At 39.0% G+C, this 21,554-nt stretch overlaps 1 protein-coding gene across 2 annotated transcripts in view; it reads right to left on the bottom strand.

The window, feature by feature from the left end:
- LOC147232816 (metabotropic glutamate receptor 4-like) overlaps window positions 1-21,554 on the bottom strand; it is a 225,185-nt gene that overhangs the window by 177,331 nt on the left and 26,300 nt on the right. For both annotated transcript variants that reach the window (XM_086149906.1, XM_086149907.1), the window contains one exon: window positions 1,334-2,372. In XM_086149906.1, the coding sequence (XP_086006032.1) occupies window positions 1,334-1,873 (540 nt within the window). In that variant the 5' untranslated portion in view covers window positions 1,874-2,372. The remainder of the gene's footprint in view (window positions 1-1,333; window positions 2,373-21,554) is intronic.

Raw genomic sequence — 21,554 nt, forward strand, 5'->3', positions numbered from 1 at the left:
GGACAAAACCAAAAAACACTGACAACTACAACTATAGACGTAAAAAGGCCAATTATGGATGGTCAATCAAATAATCTCCATGATGGCATCCCCATATTTAATGCTGTATTGACAATACCATATATCATTGGGTATTAAAGCTGTCCCTGTTGCACACATACAGCAGCTTTTTATGTCAACAAGCTTCCTTTTTCAAGATCAGACATAAGTATCTGTAAAAGAAAAGGATCCAAAATACTTTGAGAAGTACATTTTTTTGAAGTCTGAGTTTCATCACAGATACAAAAAAAAATCATTTTGTCTCAAGAATTTTAATAAGCGGCTACCTTGTCAGTCACATTGAAATCAATTTGAATATGTATGGTAGTGTGTAATTGCCCATGATACAATTACAAACAAGTGACAGCTTTATAAAAATGTATTCCTCTTTTGAAAGTCAAAGCAAAGGGCAAAGTGAGCCTGGAAGTAATTAGCTATCACACCTTCAGCAATGCAGAGTTATTATGCTAATTCCAAAATAATTCATCAAAGGTCCAAATTTCCGTGAACGAAATGTATTTGTTCCATCATGTAAGCAGATGCAAACACAACACTGATTAGAATAAAGGCTGTAGGGGTTGTTGGGTGGGGGGGGAGTGAAATCAAGTGACATCCTATTAATCACCTCTGTATTGTGACAGGCAATACCTCGGACTGCTTAGCAACCTCCTCCTCAAGGGCAATAGCCAGACTGATGAGATTTATCAATGGAGAAGGCATCTGCTCTATAAAGTTGTAAATTTTCTATAGCTGATCTGTAAGCACATGCTGCCCTGAAAGGCTGCTCAACAACTCAGTTCATTTTTTCAGCTGCATGGACAAACCATCTGTGTCTGATATCAAAATTTTTACAGGCTTCCTGTACACCCAGAATACATGGCACAGAGCACAGAATTGTTACAAAAAAACAAAAAAAAATCAAAACTGCGCCACCAGTTTTTAGCAACATGGAGAAAAATCATACAAAGAAATAAATGAAAATAAACAGTTTTTGAGAAGATAAGAGACAGGTAAAATAGCTTGTTGAAAGAATGAGAAAGATGTTTGTAATGAGCCACATGAACAGAGTGAAGTTAGAGGAATGGTGGGGGCTCTTGAAGGACATTGGTCAACTATTTCGTTTTCAGACATGATTATTGGCAAAATCTGACAATGCGTGGAACTCCACAAGAAACTTTGTCAGGGAAAACTTCCGAACATTAGTTTCAGCAGAGCTGTACATCCACAATAAACGTAACCCACTCAGTCATAACAAGTGGCTAGAATTGCGTGCTATTCGGATATCCTGTCTTACCTTAAACAAGCGAAGGATGTTTGCCACCATGATTGAGACCGAGCTGGAGGACGCTCCAATGACACCCACTACCCTCTCAGGCTTTGTGATGATGGGCACCCCTCCTCCGAGACATTTGACGTCGGTACTGTCCTTTTCGATCAGGGCCTGCACGAAGGTGAGTGACTGCTCCAAGGCGTGCGTGTCCCTAGAACAGGTATCCAGGATCCGCGCCCCCAGTGTGATGTTAGGCAGTAGATTATTGTCATTATTGATGCGGTCAAGGGCAAAGAGCATTGCCTCCAGTCTGTGTATACCCTTCTCTTTCTTCAGCTCCCCACATGGCTTGCCATCATGGCCCCTAGCATGAACCGGGAAAAGCCCACCTAAGGAGATATCCCCATCGATGCGTATGGAGTTCAAATGTGTGTGTCCTGACCCTTTGGGTTTAGCAGCCTGTGCAGCCTTGAGGGAGCTATAGAGAAGCAGCAGGAGCAGCAGTGCCATGCTGTTTCGTTGACACACAGTCCGATCCGGTCTCCAAGTATGGGGTTGAAACATGACCGCAGCCGGAGCGCACAGCCGCCCTGCACGACTGAAGCCAGGGGTTGGAAAACAACAGCAGCCAGATATTACTTTATGATGGCCAGAGAGTCAATTGCAATACCTCTTGAAGCAGTTGGCACAGAACAGGTTTCCTCTCATGTCTCTCCTCTCTCCCAGGCATTCAATTAATGTAGAATATGAGCTTGGCTCTTGCAGAGGATGTAATCCTGTTCTCTTCTGTCACTCCCTCACTCCATCACCGGACCTAAGTAGTGGGCAGCTTCTCTCAAGCTGCTGATATTTACACACTCACCTATGGAGATCTTTCAGTCGGGGCATTAGAAGGAACAAAGGTGTGCATAAAGCTATTCCTCTTCGTCTCCCCCTGTCTCTCCGGATCTTCCTGCTCCACCTCAATCAGAAGTTTTTAATCTTTCTTGTCCCCCTGGGCAGGGATTTGGCATATGTCAGAGCCCTCAGGCCTGCTCAGGTCCATAGGCTTCAGAGTGAAGTTCTGAAAGATGAAAAAGAGGAAAGTAGTGAGACAATGCAAAAAGAAGACAGAAAAAGTCAAGAGTATTTGTGTTATATCAGCCTGTCAGTAACTCTCCATATTTTTTCCTTTATTTGCTTAACTTTCTAACTGCGGCATGAAATGGAATGATACTTTGTGTGCCCAATAGTCTCCATTCGGAAGTTGTTTGTGGTCTCTGAAGGCCGATGCAATGAGAAAGTCACATTCCACATAACATTCCCATTTTACAATCTTTTCAGCACATCCCTGACTTTTTCTCTCCAACCATTAGTGCATTTTCAGACAAGCTCTCATCATATGATAACAGACTGGGTAAAATCCAACAGCTTACTAATCGGTAATGCCAGGCTGTGGAGTGCTGGGGGCAGCTGCAGTAATAATTGGGTAAACTTCTGAGGTGATATATTGCCGGGAGCAATTATTTACCTGAAAATGTAACACAACTGCAGCCACATTATGCACTTCACCTGTCAAATCATAAGAATATTAGAGCCTTAAAGTAAGGTTTAAAGGGACTGAATAAAGCCGATACGTCTTTGTACCAAATAAACCTCTTTGACAGTACTTGGGTATTTTTGCTCAATACAGACAAACTCAATTAGACTATTATAAAAAAATCATCTGGGGGTCTCAAGAGTCTCAGGAGAATGTCAGTCTTGCAGTTAAGCCTTGCAGTATAAAAAAAAGTACAACAAACCACAGGGTATGTTCTGAGAAATATTTTTGAAACTGTAATTATACCATTACAAATGTAGGAAGGCTTTCATATTCTAAGCTGGCAAAAGAAAAATGTCCACCATGTGAAATTACAACTATTAACTCAGCAGTGGATGCCGTACATTGTTGCTGTGAAAAAAAAGAAAGAAAAAAAATTATCTTGGTCCTCAGTTAGGTGATTTTATTGGTTTGGTTTTGCGGTTAACACATTCATTATCTTGGGGACAAAAATCGCGTTTCACACATCACCATCAATGTAAATGGAGTGGCAACTGCACTTCAAAATATCTGACAGGATGTTGCTGTTTCTTTCTGGATTATTGTACTTTATATAAGGGTTCCATTGCTACAAGCATGTTTGTAAGGCACATAATGTCCAATTAAACATGATTTGGAGCTGCTAAGTTCTCTCTCAGATGCAAATCTTCACTCTCAGGCACAACAACTTGTTCCCACACACAGGGACACACACAAATGCTACTACAGACAATCTTGTGTATACATATCTACACTCTGTTCATTTTTGTAGATGTAATAGGCTCTGAAGGAACAATCTCCCAGCACACAGTCACAGAATAGAGCTGTAGACATTGGTTTTCAAGGGAAACGGGCAAGAGCCTTGGATCAGCAACAGCTGAGATTCATTGAGAGCATATTGGAAGTGACAAGGTCCTTTGAATACACCCAACTATCTCCTACTGAGTAAGAAGCAATTTTTCAGAGTTGATTCAGTGCAGGTGCATTTGAACTGTTCCACCACAAATGACAGCTAGAGACTCTGAGGGGCCAACAGGGGGATGCTGCAAAAGCGGGGGAAAAACATGAGTGCATTTTCAGCTAACACGAGAGCTTTAACGTGATGCGTTTTATATGGAATGTGAATACTTATTTCTATTGGTGGATTATTTGCGCACTGCTCTGAGCTGGTGGGACACAAAAAGCTTTGTATCTTAACTTGGTCTTTTTTGGAACCCTTTCCTTTCTTTTTATTTTTTTCATTTATTTATTGATTGATTAATTGATTTTCAAAATCAAACAAAAATACCTCAAATCAAGTTATACAGAGCACTAACAGAAATCTGTCACATAATTACATTTGCAAACAAAGGAAATATCCCAAAATTGGAAAGCCAACGTGTTAAATTAAAACCACAAGTATATATATTTGATTTGTATCAGGAACGAGGCACTGGGGACTTTGATATTAATGCGCCAGAGAGGCTGCTTATTAATGAACTTTCTGAAAATTTTAAAACAAAAAAAGCTGATAAACATAAGTTTATTGAGACCAGTGGTTAAATCCATACTTGAGTATTGTCTTGGTTAATAATCCCTGTAGAGGCCTGTAGAACCTGTATGTGCAAGCACTGTGATTCCTGCAAATTGCTGAACTCATGCTGACTCAGCTGCACGTAGGTGGCCCCAAGTTGCTGCAACGTTTACAAGTTTGATTTAATAGGCCTAGTCTAATATTGATCACAATTTGTATAAAAAGGCATTTGACCCTTCAAACATTCAAGATTATCTTTTCAGATTCTCATGTCCATGCTGGCTAGTCTGATGTCTGTGTGCACAATACCCAGGCCTGATCGTAATCATTGCCAATTGTTTTTGCTCCCGAGCTATCTGATATGCACAGACGCCAGGCTTTTCTCACTCATCTGAAGAGTCTTTCCCCTGGTGTCTTCAGACAGGAGTTGAGAATTTTGACACTTTGTCATAAGTTGTGTTGAGCTCAGCAGTGACGCCAGAGAACCACATCTGACAAAAACTGATGTCTTGCAGCGTAGTCGATTAGATTTAGAGTAAATAGTTTGCTGAGTTGTGTTCATGGAGAAGCACATGATCACATTAGCAAAGTAAAATGGCAAAAAAAGAGATTAACTTTTGTTTCAAATTCTTGCAATGGCCACTACATCTATCCTATTTTCTTCCATCGTTGCAGAAGCTGTCAGAAAATAGAGTTTATAGAAAGTACAGTCATTCATTGTGAGATATTGTTGGGTAAAAGTATCTTCAAGATGAATAACCTATTAATATACAAGTATTTCAAACTTGTACAGTATTGGAGTAAATGCCCTTATTCACTTTTTACAATAGCCTACTGGTATATGACTGTGAGTCACTAAGGTGTGGTTCATTCCAGAACCTCAAGAATGTCCTGTTGTCTTCGTGGTTGTCTCACCTCATGACCTTGATAAATGAGAATCTTCACAGCCAGACAAGTGGAAAGCCAGACAATTCAGTTTCGTTCCCACTCACAATACAAACTAGCATTTAAAGGCAAACACAGCAGCACAAGCTCTGAGCCTTGTTGCTGCCAACGCGCTGTGGTACCGATAGGCCAAGAGAGGGGAAAAAAATACAGCTGTAAACAACGAGTTCAGAGAAGGAACTGTTCCACAAGATTGCAGATTTCAAGACAGATGTCATAAAAATCTTACCTCAGGCAGCTCATATGTCTCAGTCTAGCTGCATAACACCAAGTAAATGTGAAGTTCCAAGCATGACACTGAGGGAAAGTGATTTTATACTTCACAAGATTACAAGCATTATCATATTAATCATCCTGTTTCAGATGAATATCTCAAAGTGTTTCTTTTTTAACCAGCATGTATGAAAATCACCCTGTAATCTCTCTGAGATCTCACCACATTCTGGGTGGGCTGGATTCATCTTCTGAATATATCTTGTCAGAAACTGACATCATTCAGTTGAAATCCCATTTAATTAATCACTGAGGTTATCAAAAAACACCTTTTAGGGATCTGTTCAACTTCAAATGGTTGCACTGAACTACATTTAGAATCCACACAAAACATTCTCGTTATCAATGGTTTCTTTGAGATCTAGATAAAAAAATTCAACACATAGCTCTGAGACACTGTAAGGATACACTGATACAAGGATACAAGGATACATACACTGCAGAGAAGTACGTGATGGCTTGGGAAAGAGTCGTGAATGATGAGAAAAAAGTATAAGTTTATATGCACATATATCATCCATTACGGTACACCTCTGTAGGCATGTACAATGGAGATTCAAGGAAAACAATATTTACCTGTTTCAAAATGTCAAAGAAAGCTGCAGGAATTACACGTGATTCATATCACAAGGACAACCTTTCCTCTGGCACAAAAACATATTTTGCACAGACAAGGTATTCTTCTCAAAAGGCCATACCATAACCTTCTTGTAAATGCAGCATCATTTTTGCAGGTAGTTATAATACACTCACTATCAAAGCCTGCAATTTTATAATAACGGGTGGAGAACAGTTAAAAATTCTGTCAGCGTATTAAAATTAAAACATGCTTGAGAGTGCTAAACAAAACTATATATGTTTTCCCTTATTGTTTGTTCAATTTTTTTGTTTCTTTAATGCATATATTTCGTACGCACATGAGAACCAGGAGTTATTTAACACTGTAAACCTCTGGACCCATGATTCATCTTTGACTGTACAGACATGTTTGATATTAGGAATATGCTGAAGACTGTCTAAAGATAGTGTCTTTTAAAATAACCTAAATAGCTAAAGCTCTTGGGAGCTGATGTCCTGGAAAATCTAATCATACTGTAACCTTAGGTTGGCAAGAAAAACAAACAATCTCTTTTCAGCATGGAATTTGCTTCACCTATAAAATGTTCTTCACCTATAAAAAATAATTAACTATGTCCTCACTAACAACTTACAACATTATCTAATGCTCACCTGAAAAAAAAAAACAGTTGTCCTCTGAACCAAATATTCCTGGTTCAATTCCCAGTTCCTCCTAGCCTGTCGAAGTGTTGTTAGGCAAGACACTGAGCCCCTAACAGCTCCCCTGGTGCTGTTCAGTAGCTTCAGTCTGCTCATGGCTGATCCATGATGGGTTAAGTGCATTGGTAAAATTTTGCTGATGTTGTGCTGTACGTATAACTAAATGTGACAATAAAGGTCTTTTTTCTTTTTTTACCAACTCAAAACTGGACGGATAATTCCATTCAAATTAAAGATGTTTAGTTTTATTAGATTCTGCCTTTTTACCATTAACTCAGAGCAGGATGGTGGAGGAAGCAAGGGGAAATGTTTAGATATGTGTTGCAATAACAGATGGGGAAGACAGACCCTCTAATTGACACTCAAGCATGTTGATGCTACAGCAGATCAATAGAAAGGTGGAGGACGGCTGCCCTGAGGAAAATGAATGGAGAAAGCAGGGCTGACGTAGAGAGTTTAGTTGTCATCTGTCTCTGAATGTTTTATTTTCTGTCTTTTCGGTGAGTGAGAATGAAAATGAAAAAAATAGAACTTCAACTGATTGATTGTTTGATTGAAATGTCTTAAAATAATATAAATTTAAATGAATATAAATGTGCCCAACTTGGACAATGCTTCCAAGAAACCATTCATCTAGTATCAACAAAATTAAGCAAAGATCTAGACAAGTAAACCATTTTGCTTTTTCGTTCTGGAAACGAATGCAATTCAAAAAATTTAATTCAGTTCCCCTGAATGCTTATTTTCTGTTTCTTAAAAATCTGCCAACTTCAAGGCCAAGGGGAAGGATTTCTGTTCTTCACTGTGCAGAATGTGTAAAAAAAAAAAAAAACACACTCTGCTAGTATACCTCTAAAGAATGTGTATTATTTCCAACAACGTGACTCTCCACGCCTTCAGAGATTCCATGCAGCACTGCAGAAAAAGCCTTGATGATGGAGTCTTTATTGCCAGCTGTCACGCTATGCATATGAAATAAACAGCAATTTGGCTACCAACGGAAAAACGCAAACACTCAGCAATGCAAACCTTCAATGTAGGGCCTTTTCTTTCCTGTGTGTGTATTTTTCCTGATACCCACAACACCTTAGCTCATCCTTGCAGTGGGTAAGTGGCGGATCTCTGTATTTTGGAATACTTATCACAATAATAACTGCTCACACTTGTCAGGCTTTAGCAGTTGGCAGGCAGGAAACTACCTCTCAAAGTGGTGCTGCCTCCAGTGCAGACTGTAATAAAGTGGACCAAATTGTAGAAAATAACAGCTGAGTCTTTGGTCAAAGTGTCACATCAGCTGTCCACGTACTTTATTTTGCTGTAATGCAAAAAAAGTATCTCAAAAAAGTATATCTCTTAAAGTTGTGCATTATTATTAACTGTGTCCTTCACACAAACAGTGTTTTCATTTCAATATGCCCTAAAATTGCGTCTCGGAAAATCTTAGAATCTGACATCCCTTTGCAAACTGCATTTGGTGAGTAATGAATCGAAAGGCCAATAACTGTCTTTCTCTGAACTCAGAGTTTTTAGATCATTTGTTTGCTTTCTTTCACCAAGCAGCCCTGCACTCTTAAGATGTGAGAGTAAATCTGAAAAAGAATAAGGTAACATGTTTCTGATTCCAATTTCTTTCCCTCGACAGCTGATGTGTTTTGATAATGTTCAATATTAAGTGAGACAGGAGCAGCGAGACTGTGTGTTTTGACTCTTGGGTTAATTAATTAACCATTAATTACAGATAAGAAAAATGTTGCTCACAAGAATCATTTATTTGGAAATATGTGGCAAATTGTAACATGCAATCACTGGCTGTGGCTATTTAGTTACGCCCCGCCGAGAACCCTGGGTTGGCATGGCTGCCATTTATTTCTCAGGATATCAACTTTATGACACAAAAGCTGGAGAATCATTGTATTTCTGGCTGATGGCAGTTTAGGACATAAAAGGGGACTTATTACATCATGCAAGGCGTATAGTTGTTTTGAAGACACCAAAAGTCACTTAAGACACCGTTGATAACAAGAAGGAGGAAGAGCTGGGCTATCCCTAAATTGTTTTGTTTACGTCCACTCGAAACCTTTTCATGTAGGCTAATGGATGGCTGATCGCTGAGCTGCATCACATGGGAGATAAATGGACTGAAATGTGAGAACAAGCCCTGATTCTCCTGCCCTAGAAGAGCTGAGGGAACGAATCTCAAGTTGCCTAAAAGGATGGAGATGCTATGATGGGAATCCATCGGGAGTTAAAGGAGCATATTAAAAATGGTTTGCTTCCCGTTCCCTGACTTGACTGTTATAGTTACTAACATTTTATAATGAAACTCACACCCACTCGTTCCTCAGTTCCCACCCTTTGTCTTTACACTCTACACAGCCTGACTTTTCCACTCTCCTTTTGAGGAAAACTCAATTTAGTATTCATCACCACTGCCAGTGTGTCCTTCCTCTAACGCTTTCAGCACATATCCATCATGCGCAAAAGACGCAGATCCGATTGCGATTCAGAGAGCGAGCAAGAATCCGGAATATCTCTGAATGTCCTGGTCCCCAATACCACTGGGTGTCTGTAGCTTTGAGAGACAGAAAACAAAGGCAGCCGAAGTTGTAGTTGTTTTTTTAAATTGTCATTGTGACAATTAAAGATGGCAAATTCTCAGGACGGGACACTTGAACATTCTAATATATTTAGCCAGGCTTAGATTGTACCATTATCAGCATTGTCTCACTGCACGCACTATTATTCCTGGTACACATTGAAAAGTGTTCTGGTGTGTAGGCATTTCTTTAAACCAGGGCGATGTTCATGGGAGGCACGAAGGTTGGACGGCATAGCTCAGGGGGTTGGAGCGGTCATCCTCTGAACTGAATCTGGTTTGATTCCCAGTGCCTCCTAGCCTGTTATAGTGTTGTTGAGGAAGACACTGAACCCCTAACTGCTCCCCTGGCGCTGTTCGTTAGCTGCCGCCTGCTCATGGGTTGAATGCAGCGGTCAAATTTGACTGATGTTGTGCTCTATGTATGTGACGATAAAGGCATTTCTTCAAACCCAGGTGCAGAATCAGTGCTCATGCAAAATGGAACAAGGGAGAGCTGGACTGGATCATCACAGCTTGATGTTAGTGTCAGGTATTAAGATCTGCATAAGGATGGAATTCTAAGGTTGGAATTTTCTTAAAGTTGTAGCAAGATCACACTTATTTGCTACGTTCTCCAAATTGCTGAATTTAAAATGTACATCTCAAAGCCAGACTATGATATGCTTAACACGATGGTGTTAAGCTCTAAATTTTTAAGCTTGAAAAGTCGAGGGTTTGATGTTTATTTAAAATATATTGAACGATGAACTAAAGCATATTGAATGGGGAACTAAAAAAGCCTATTAGTTATTGCCTAGAAAACAACATTAATCAAACAAATGACGTAAAAAATAAAAGCGATAAAATCTTACGGCTCTGTCATCAACTTCCCAGTGTAATTTTCAGTGAAAAAAATGTTTCTACAAGCAAACAACAGTCAAAAACTAGTTTCCTCAAAAGAAAAACCAAGTGCCCTATAGCAGCAGGAGAAAAGAATACAAAAATGAAACTGTATTAAAAATGTAAAATGCATTAAAACTCAGATTCCCACTCTGTGATGCTCACTGGTCTTTCATTACAGCGACACCGTCTCTGGACAGAAGAATTGAAATGAGAAACAAATAAAAAGATATTCTAATCAATTCTACAACACAGCTTTGCCCTTTACATCTGCAAATAGACCGTCTGCCTCCTAAGCTGCTTTCCGAACCCCCTGTACACCTTTCATGGACTTTGGGAGATGAGGGGTTGGTAGTTGACAGAGTTGAATAGTTGGACCCTGGACCCATGATTGGCATGCTGACACACTGGCAGTGTGAGACATTGTCAAAACTCACTATTAAGTTGGTGGTACTCCGGGACAGATTTAACAGTAATTAGATATTATCATGCAAGCCAAAGATAATTCATTCACAGGCCAGATTGAGTTTGACACATAGGGCTTAAAGCATTGCAAGAATAAATAATTGGATCTAATATCCCCTTATGAGATTTACTACAACTCAAAGGTGTTTTTCTACGTGATATAATTTATGGATTTTATTAATTCCCATTTTACTTTTTTTTTTTTTCCACTTTTGTTTTCCACATTTCCCGTTTTCATACGTTGTACTACTATAGCTCTTGCCTTGTTGATTTCATGTTTTATGTTTTTCAATTTGTTGTGATTTTTCTCCTTTTTCTTTTATTCGTAACCATCATTCTGTCATTTGGCTTTACATTTTTTATGTGCAGTCATGCTGTTATTTGACATTGCGGTTTGTTGCTGTGGTCTCCTATTTGCTGTTGTATTTTGACCCTCAGGGCCACCATATCTGTCTCTGAAGGCTGCACTTTCACTCACTCTGCTTAATGGTCCGCTGAAAAGATGGCATTAGGTGAACCACCTCCTGCCTCCTGTTGTTGACTCTAAGTGATGCTTGGTAATGATGCTTGGCGTGGGCTACTTCATCTTGTTTGTCAAAATAAGATTTCAGTGTAACAGCTTGGTAAGTACAGAGCAAGATCACGAGCCGTTGCCTTGCTGTTTGTCCTAGAAAGTGGCTGTGCACATGTGAATGCGTGTGTGTGGGGGCAGGGGGGGTCATGATCGATATGAAGTTCTGCTACTTCTCAGACACACTGATTGATTTATTGTATCTGTCGAGATAGACCTGCCTGCCTGTCAAGATTAAGGCATTTATGTCTTATCAAACCTGTACCCCTGTGAGACATATTGCCGACAGAATCCCTCGGAGCTGCAGCATATTGGAAAGTGGGTCATATCAAGCTGAATAAATGGTTTGGAACTATTGTCTGTGTTTGTTAGATTTCTTTTTTCAAGATTATGGGAAGGACCACGTGGAGCAGTACAAACATCAATTGCCCGAGTGAGAGCAGTGATTCAGGTTTGAATCGCCAATCTAACCTCATGTCTGCTCATTAATTCTGAATCCGATCAAATACCTAATCGAGATGTTAATTTTTTTCTGTAGGAAACACAAAAATTCAGTCAGCCTTGAGACCACAGATCCCACCTGAATTCCATACACAAAATCAAATACATGATTAATTTTGGATACAAAACCCAGAGACATTCCAGTGGGTAGATCTGTCGGATCTCCCATTTGGGTGATGTGATCTACTTCATATCCACAGGAACAAAGTGTCCCCTGTAACTGTAGCTGTGCAAGAGTGTGTAATATGTGCTGCCGCCTCACCTGCATCCAACACCTACTGTATAATTAACATTTTTTTTAACTGTTTTAATTTGAATGTGCTAAAATTACACCGTCTTAAAATAATCCTAACATTCCAAACTTTTCCCTTGCAAAATACACTTAGTAACAAATCCTAAGTTCAATAGTTGACTCTCAGCAGGATGACCTGGGCTTAATTTTTATCACGATAACGGCCCCTGATTGGAGGAGATCTCCTGCATCGCTTGTATTTTAGGGTTATTTTCCTCCACATTTTATTTATTGAACTTGCAATGTTCCTACTGCGAGAGGCTCACCACAGACAGACTGACCTGCCCAAAACAGGCCAAGAGCAGAATTGACAGTTGGACATGATCTGGTCAGCAGTGATACCTCTCCAGGAAAGAGTGGTAGTCCTGGCTGGTGGATTTTGGCCGACTGCGGGAAGAAAAGAGTAGTAGGGACTGTCCAAATGAACAGCAGGAGATAATGCTCTGTGTGTTCTGATACCACTGGGAAACAGTAGCAGATGAGGCCTGCTGTGTGTTTGGCTAAAGGAGCTAAAGCTAAGCAAAGAGAGTTAACAACTAGAAGAGCTAAAGAGGATGAAAGCAGAGGTGTTAAAATAAATATATGAAATATGAAATATGCACAGGTGTACTCTTGTGTTGGCAGAAATTACTTGGTGGAGTTTCACCTGAACAAAGGTGAAACCTTTGCCCATGTAAGTCAACGACAACACCCTCAGAAACAGCAATTTATCATTCTTCCTTTATTACCAACAAATGCAGTGATATCCCTATACTGAGCACTACCTGTCAAGGAGTTTCAAATATCAATAAATGTCATAAGCTCTCAAAATGTCAACTGTTATTTTCATATGTGGCAAAGAGAGAGTATGGAGAGGATGGCTAAAACAGTCATAGTGTGCATTCATGAGAAAAGTAGATTCAGCTCGTCATTTTGTCATCATCCCAGCGTAAAAATGCTTTATACCCCAGAATACCCCACAGCTAAACTGCACAATGAAACACAGGATATGGTACATGTGTGGTAAGAAAAATCCTAAATCTGTCTTTTTTCTTTCTCAGTCAAATTTTCTTTCATTCCTTTCGGCTAATCCCTTCAGGGGTTATCAGAGCGAATCAACCTTCTCCATCTAACCCTATTCTCTGTATCCTGCTCTCTCACACCAACTATCCTAGTTACTCTATTCATCCTCATCACTTCCAAAGAGAACCTCAATATTTTCATCTCTAGGACACTCCAGCGCTTCATCCTTTCTTTTTGGTCAATGTCACTGGCTGTGGACCATACAACATTGATCATCTCACCACTGTCTTGTACACCTTTCCTTTCATTAGGCTGATAGTCTTCTATCGCATAGTACCCCTGACATTTTGTGCCACCCATCAAAACCTGCTTGAACCTGTTTCTTTACCTCTTTTACACACTCCCTTGCTCTGGATTGTTGACCCTAAATACTTGAAATCCTCCAACTTCTTGATCTCCATTTCCCATAGCTTCACCTGGGTTCCTCTCATTCACACACATATATTCTGTCTTGCTGCGACTAATCTTCATTCCTTTCCTTTCCAGAGCATACCTCCACCCTTCTAGATTTTCCTCAACTCGCTCCCTGCTCTCACTTCAGATCACAATATCATCTGCACACATCATTGTTCATGGAGATTCCTGTCTATCCTCATCTGCCAGCATGTCCATCACCACTGCAAACAAGAAGGGGCTCAGAGCCCCACCCTGAACTTCTCTGTTCACCTACAGCACACTGCACTATTGTCCTGCACCAGTCTGACATATCTCTCTGTCACTCATACAATACCAGAGTTCCTCTCTCTGCACCCTGTTGTATGCTTTATCTAGGGCTACAAAAGCACAGTGCAACTCCCCCTGACCCTCCCTGTACTTCTCTATCAGCATTCTCAAAGCAAATACTGCATCTGTAGCACTCTTTCTAGGCATGAAACCATACTGCTCCACACAAATGCTGACTTCTGCTCTCAGTCTAGTTCCACTAATCTTTCCCATAACTTCATTCTATGGCTCATCAACTTTAGCCCTCTATACTCACCGTTATTCTGTACATCCCCCTTATTCTTAAAAATGGGGATCATCACACTTCTCCATTCTTTGGACATCTTATCACTCTCTGAGATCCTGAAAGCTCTCCCTGACCATCCAGAGCCTTTCTCAACTCCTCCCTGTAAACCATACAACACTCCTCCCTCCTCAGCTTCCACCACTTTGTCCTCTGCTCTGCCTTTGTCCTCTTGATCTTCCTTGTCACCAGGGTCATCCTACAAACCACCATCCTATGCTGTCTGGCTACACTCTCACCTACAACTACTTTGCAGTCACTGATCTTTTTCAGATTACCTTGTCTATGCAAGATGTAGTCTACCTGTGTGCCACTACCTCCGCTCTTATAAGTTACCTGATGTCCTGTCTTTTCTGGGAAAAAAAATATTCATGACAGCCAATTCTATCTTTTTGCAAAGTCTACCATCATCCGTCCCTCTGCATTCCTATCCTGGATAACAAACCTGCCCATCACTTCTGTAACACTTCTATTTCTTGCACCAATATGCCCATAGAAGTCTGTAACAATTACCACTGTCTCATCTCTGGGGATATTCTGCATCATTTCATCTAGCTCATTCTAGAACTTCTCCTTCTCCTCCAACTCACATCCCACTTGTGCACCTTCCTTCTCTGCATCACGTCATAGTCCCTTATCTATGTCATGTTCTTGTCATAGTCCCAATATTCATATTTCCTACTCGCAGTCCCAGGCTCTTGCCTTTCCTCTTCTCTCTATGGTTCCAAACACGCCTTCCTCTTCTCCTCCTTCGGCCTGCGGTAGCCATAATTTCCACTGGTACCCTATCAGTTGCAAAGGCGGTTATTGTTAACCTGGGCCTCAACCGATCCGGTATGAGATACTTGGGTTAAATTCACATATTTGGTTTCGGCACAAGTTTTCTAGGGATGCCCTTCCTGAAACAACCGTTCGCATTTATGTGAGTTTGGGACCGGCTCAGGGAGACACTAGATTGTGTCTCTCTGAGGCTCCATTTGTTCCTTTAACAGTCAAATAATAATATCTTATTATTGTAACACCTGTATAAACCTCCAATTTTCTGTCCTCAAATTTCTCCTGAAACTGTCGCTCCTTATTTCAAAACCACAATTTTTATTGTAACTGTGAACTGAAATGATTTATAAACACTTTAATTGGGGCATCTAGCCTAAAGCTGAAAGATGAGTATGCAGGGAGTGGGTCAAACCTCTGCAGCGTGAGCAACTTTTTGTGCAGATCATTGGCCTCAGTGCAAAGAGTAAATGTGACAGTATTAAAAAAGTTGTTAGAGTAATCAGGGGACTAGAGATGCATTATCTAAAAGTAGTCCATTTGAGATAGCTTTGGTATCCAGTGGGTCGGAGTGCCCATTACCTGCTTCTATCACTACTGAAATACCATGGTGTTTCATACAAGTAAGCTCGGCACATATTGTTCAAACTTTTGTAGTTCTCCAACCTGAGGAATAGACATCAGAGATATTTCCATCAAAAATGGCAACAACACACACTGGTCACAGAGCCTAACTACCAAACAACAGGAATAACAGTGTGCTCGGTACGTTTTGTTCTTTAAATGCTAAAACTGTCCTGCATCATTTTGAAATATAAATACTGATTCAAATTAAAGGCGTACAAATTCTCTCTAGTTTATAACATGGCTAGATTATGATCATTAGGAGACAGTGTCATCAAATATTTTGCAACTCCCAATTATAATAACATGCTTCGTGATACTGCATGTAAATTTGGGATACTGAGGACCCAAATTTTATGGTAAAAATGATGATGGTCATTTCATATATGTCAGTAAAATCCAATGCATTTTAAAGCAATAATATTTCAAAATCCTCAATGTAATCTTGATACTATTTAGCAAAAACTTTTCACAGAAACCATGGCAACTTGAAAGGCTTAACTTTCTGCCCCAAAAGGGCTGTCTATATCATGGGATGTTAGCCATGGCCAGGAAGCAGGAAAGCCAAAATAAACCAGAGCTAATGGAGAGACTAAAAGGAACCCTGCTGGACACTCACCTGCTTATCAGGGGAAGCTGTTGATCAATTGTTCAATAAAGGCGCTGGACATCCAGACACCAAAGCTCAGTACAATAGCCACCAGAGACAATAACACCAACAAAAGCCTGGCCTACACAATAAATCAGTTTTCTGATCTTTTTCCTTTTTTAAGCCTGGACTTAAAGCCGGAAATCGGTTGCATCCTCAATTAACTCCAAAGACAGAGGGGAGTAACAGATAAATTAACCCAGGAAAAACACAAGCACAGAAAGCCGATGTGTAAATATAGATATATAAATATTTCTACGCCCACTATACTTACACATACACAAACCTGGATTTTTTCTTACAAACAAAAATATACCAGACAAAGGCAAACAACACCATAAAAGATTATACAAATAAGAAAAATAAAGCTGTAGGAAAACCAATCCAACAGTCATCTCCACTGTGGAAAGTAGAAACTCACAACTCTTCTGAACTAGGGTTTCTACCATTAAAACACACACATACACACACAAACACACACACAATGGCCCGTATTAAGTTCCTCTATCTACCCTCACCCTATAAAACCCTGCAAATCCTACATCAGTCTTGACCTAAAGGTCATGCAAAACATTTACGCTTCCAGAGTCATTGCAATACAACAGGGCATAAAAACTTTACAAGTTTCATTTACGAAGCTTCCCAAAGTAATATAGATTTAACGATTGGATTATCATTCCGTCAGTTTACATCTTAGTCATATTTCATTTTGTATCACATAACTTGAAAAAAGTGATGTGTTCATGAGTTTATTTTTTTTTTATTGTTCTTATTTAATCCAGATCATAGCAAGAGAATTTAAACAGCATATTAAAATGGGAAGTTATATGGAAATATTGGAATATGAACATTTTATGGTTTCCTTTATGTAAAAAGGTAGCATTTGTTTTTTTTAACCACCTCTTGTAAGAGGGAAGTTATATTCAAACACAAGGGCAGAGAGGTAGTAGTTACCAGTACAACCTATCTAACAACTGCAGCAGTAAAACATATGTCAATTTTTAGCAAAAGGCTTGAGTTTTCTAATCCTTAGCATAATCTCCTCTCTAGATGAAGTGCCTCATTTTAAATGACGACAAAGAAGAGGTTTTGTGTCTGGTATTCTACACAAGAAAATTATACAAATGGCTATCTGAAGAATTTAAAGAAGCCTAATACAATAGTTCTCATTCAACATTTACAGTTCGGGGGTTATTTGAGTGTTTTCATGTTCCAAATCCAGCTTTTTTCGATTTCACACTGAGCCCTGCTGCAACTGGAACTACCAACAGTCTGTTTCATTTTGTGCTTGGTTTAAAATTACATAAATTGTTTATAAACAGTATATTGCTCAGACTTACACTAATCCCCTCGTCACCAAAAGAAGATCCTCGTTTTCAGATTCTCTATTCACTGCAGGTGTTTCATTGTGACTTAATATTGACCATTTTGAAGACACAGCATGATCTACCAATATCAGGCTGCAGTCATCCCCAGATGATAAATGATTAATGTACAGTTACCAGAAATTAGTGATACTGTGTCACAAAAATCATCTGATGTATCTACTGATATTCATGCATTCACTGAAACAGTGTTTTTTTTTACTCAATTTTTATTTAGTTTTTCTCTACATCAATATGACAGATACTTATAACACATATGATGAGATTACATGATCATGTCATGACATAATAACAGAAATATTGGGGATGAGACAAAATAAAATCCACTCCACATAGGTAATCTAAAAGGACACGATGCTTATGTCTGGTGGCAGTTCAAACCTTATTGTATTAGTAAAGACATGGCAGGTGCCATTTGTTTAGTAAAGATAGACTTCTGAAATATTAATAAATAAATAATTTCATTTATTATATGTAGGGGGATCTGGTTTTAACCACCTGATAGTTATGGCTTTTAATGCTATCTTGAGGTATTTTTCAGCCTTTCTCTCTGTACCCATAGGGGTTTCTCACTCAAAATGCAGTTGTAGGGCTTTGTGGAATGACCCGGTTTGAAAACCACTTTGAGGGCGTCAAAAACCTCTTTCCAAAATAAACTTAGTTTTGGGTCAAAGCCAAAATATGTGTGTGTGGTTGGCAAATTCTTTACCACAATTTCTCCATCAAGAACTACAATGTGTCTGCCCTATCCTAGCTATTATTTCTGGTGTTCTGAAAAACCCAATAATTACTTTCCACTTGTATTCCCTCCTGGAGTTTGAATTTGTGGTCCGGTGTGCCTTAATGCCTACCTCCCCCCAGGTGCCCAATGATATCTCAATGTTCATTTCCGCCTCCCATCTTTGTCTTATCTGTTGAGAGTTATGTATATTCGCAGATAAAAATATTTTATACAGCTTACCGATTATTTTCTTTTCCTTACTGCTTATTAGTGCTATTGGGACCCTTTCAATGGAAGTAGATATTCTAAGTTTTTCCCACTTTTTTTGCGTTGTCAGGAAAGATCTTGAATGTAAATAGCTAAAAAACTCTATCTTCCGGCGATCAAATTCCTTTGTTAGCTGTTCAAATGTTATAAGATTGTTGCCCTTGATCAGCTGATGCAAATAGACTATATGCATATATCCATTTTCTAAAGACAATATCTAAGTTGTTAGGGGTAAAGGTCTTAATAAGTCCAATATTTGTCAGTGATGTGAGTACCGGTAGTTTTGGTAGTTGATAGGCTGCCTGAATTTTACTCCAAATTTTTTATTCATTTCTTGTCCAGGCTGCCATTTCTTTTACAGGGACATCAAGAAAGGGTAAGATTTCCAGGGACTGTTTACACCTACTATTCTCAGTGTTAAGCCATCGTGTGGATGAATCATTCTGAATCCAGGCAATCATCGGCTTCATTTGTGCGGCCCAGAAATAATATTTCAGGTTTGGAGTTTGAGAACCTCCATCTTATGTGGATTATTGTAAAGTTTTAGGTCTAATTCTTGGGTGCTTATTTTCCCAGATATATTTTGATAATGATTTATTGAGGTGATCAAAGGTTGGTTTAGGAATTTCCACAGGTAGCATCTGAAATAAATAAAGCAATCTGGGCAGGACATTCATATGGATGCTTCCTACTCGACCCAGTGAAGAGAGCAGGACCATCTTTCCATGTCACTATTAAAATGCTGAATTATTTTATTGTAGTTTACGTTATAGAGATTATGTAGAGATGGGGGAATGTAGATGCCTAAATATTTAATGCCTTCTTTGGGCCATCTGAATCTACTCCGTAGCTAGACTTCTTCTGAGACCAGATCATTTACATCTATATCCTCTGTTTTAGCTACATTTACCTCATATCCAGAATAATGCCCATAACTACATACATGTGTCTGCATTCTTATATAATGATTTATAAAAGCCTGCATGTCCCTCTACTATTGCATTTGGTTTTGTGGCAATATATACTTGTGATTTTCTTTTCTTTACTATGTTGGAGGATTGTTGCTCTCTCAGTCTGAATGCTACCAGTTTGCTTGCCCTGTTTCCATATTCATAATATGTTTGGTAAGTAAATCTTGAGCTTTTTTCAATTTTATCCAATAGTAAGCCGTTTAGTTGTCTACGAGTTGTATTTAAATTATCTGTAAACTTTATTGTTGCAGATTGTTTATGTTTATGTTCTAACTCATATTTTATCTTCTAATTCTCGCTGTTTGGCCTCCCTCTCTCTTTTCTTTGCAATTGTAAATTAAATAATACAGCCTCTTATATATGCTTTAGCACAGTCCCACAGTATCAGGGGATTGGTCTCTGGTGAGGTATTATTGTCTAGGGACTTTTTCAATTCTTCTGTGATGAATGGGATGAATTCTTTATCATTAAGAAGAGATTAATTAAGCCTCCATTTTTTAGTGGTTGGTCTTTGGCCTGTATCCCATTTCAATAATACAGGTGCATGATCAGAAATAGTGATAGGCAGTATCTCACTGTCTGTTATCCTACATAAATCTACCTTTGGAGTAAAGAAATAATCTATCCTAGAATATGATACATGCCTACTTGAATAAAAGGTAGAATCCCTTTCTCTTTGAAATGTACTTCTCCATATGCCTACTATGCCAGTTTCTGTAGTTTGGTATCTAAGCATTTTACTCATTTTAGGAACAGGGGCTTTAGAGCATGGCTCTCCATCCATTTGCTCGGACATTACACAGTTTAAATATCACCCCATCAACAGTAAGCCAGTACTGTACTTTAGTACTGTGTTGAACAGTGTCTTAATAAATCCGGGCTCATCTTCATTGGGGACATACGCATTTATTAAAGACATCTCCATCCCATCAATAAATCAGTTAACTAAGATATACCTTCTTTAAGCAACGAGGTTTTTGTGAAATTAATTTGCCTATGTATAAGTACGGAGACCCCTTTCTTTCTCCCTGAACGATGAGAGGAATAGTACACTTTATCTGCCCATGATTGCAGTTTCTCTTGCTCAGCATCAGATGGGTGGGTTTCTTGTAGGAATGCTATCTGGCAGTTAACTTGTCTCAGCTGATGCAATATTTTCTTCTTTTTAGAATTGGGCTATGAAGACCCTTAACATTATAGCTTGGGACTTATAATGTATTCATTGGTCAGTTTAGCTATACTTTAATTACCCAATACTAACAGTCAGGGAGGAGAAGCAGGAGGCAAAGGCAGATATAATATATGTATCATGGCCTATTGTGAAGATTTTTGGGAGGGACCAGACAGTATAACTGAACTACAACAGTGATTTAAATGGTAAAGGTATGATTAAATGTATTGATTTGTATATTGTTTATATTCTACATATTGAATAAATCATATTGATTGTATATATTTCCTAAGTCCAAACTGTGTGTTTTGTTGCTAAATTAGTGTTTCTTTTCTTAGAGCTTAGACCTCGTATCATCAATATCCTGCTATAAGGTGCTGTCAGACCATATCAAATGCAGTGTACATTGTACATTTGGCGATTATGGAGATTCTGATTCCTATCAATTAAAGCTGATTATTTGCCACATGAGAATATATATACTGTATATATATTAATTCAGACTGATCGATATTAGTGAGTCATTCCTCTATTTCCGTATTGTGTAAATCTGTATGATAGTGCTGTCTACAAGTGGAAATGGTGATATACAATACGATGTTGATTGTTTGTTACGTTTTTGTTTGATGTGTCATTTAAAGTTCTCTCTGGGTCTGCAGACTGCTCAACAGAGATGCATGATGATGAAGTGAATATCACGCATGCATGCACGTGGGGAGTTGCTTTTCATGCATTATTAAT

This window comes from Fistularia commersonii, chromosome 7 (assembly GCF_037954325.1).
Source record: "Fistularia commersonii isolate RoL2024-O1a breed Wild chromosome 7, RoL_Fcom_v1.0, whole genome shotgun sequence".
NCBI lineage: Eukaryota > Metazoa > Chordata > Actinopteri > Syngnathiformes > Fistulariidae > Fistularia > Fistularia commersonii.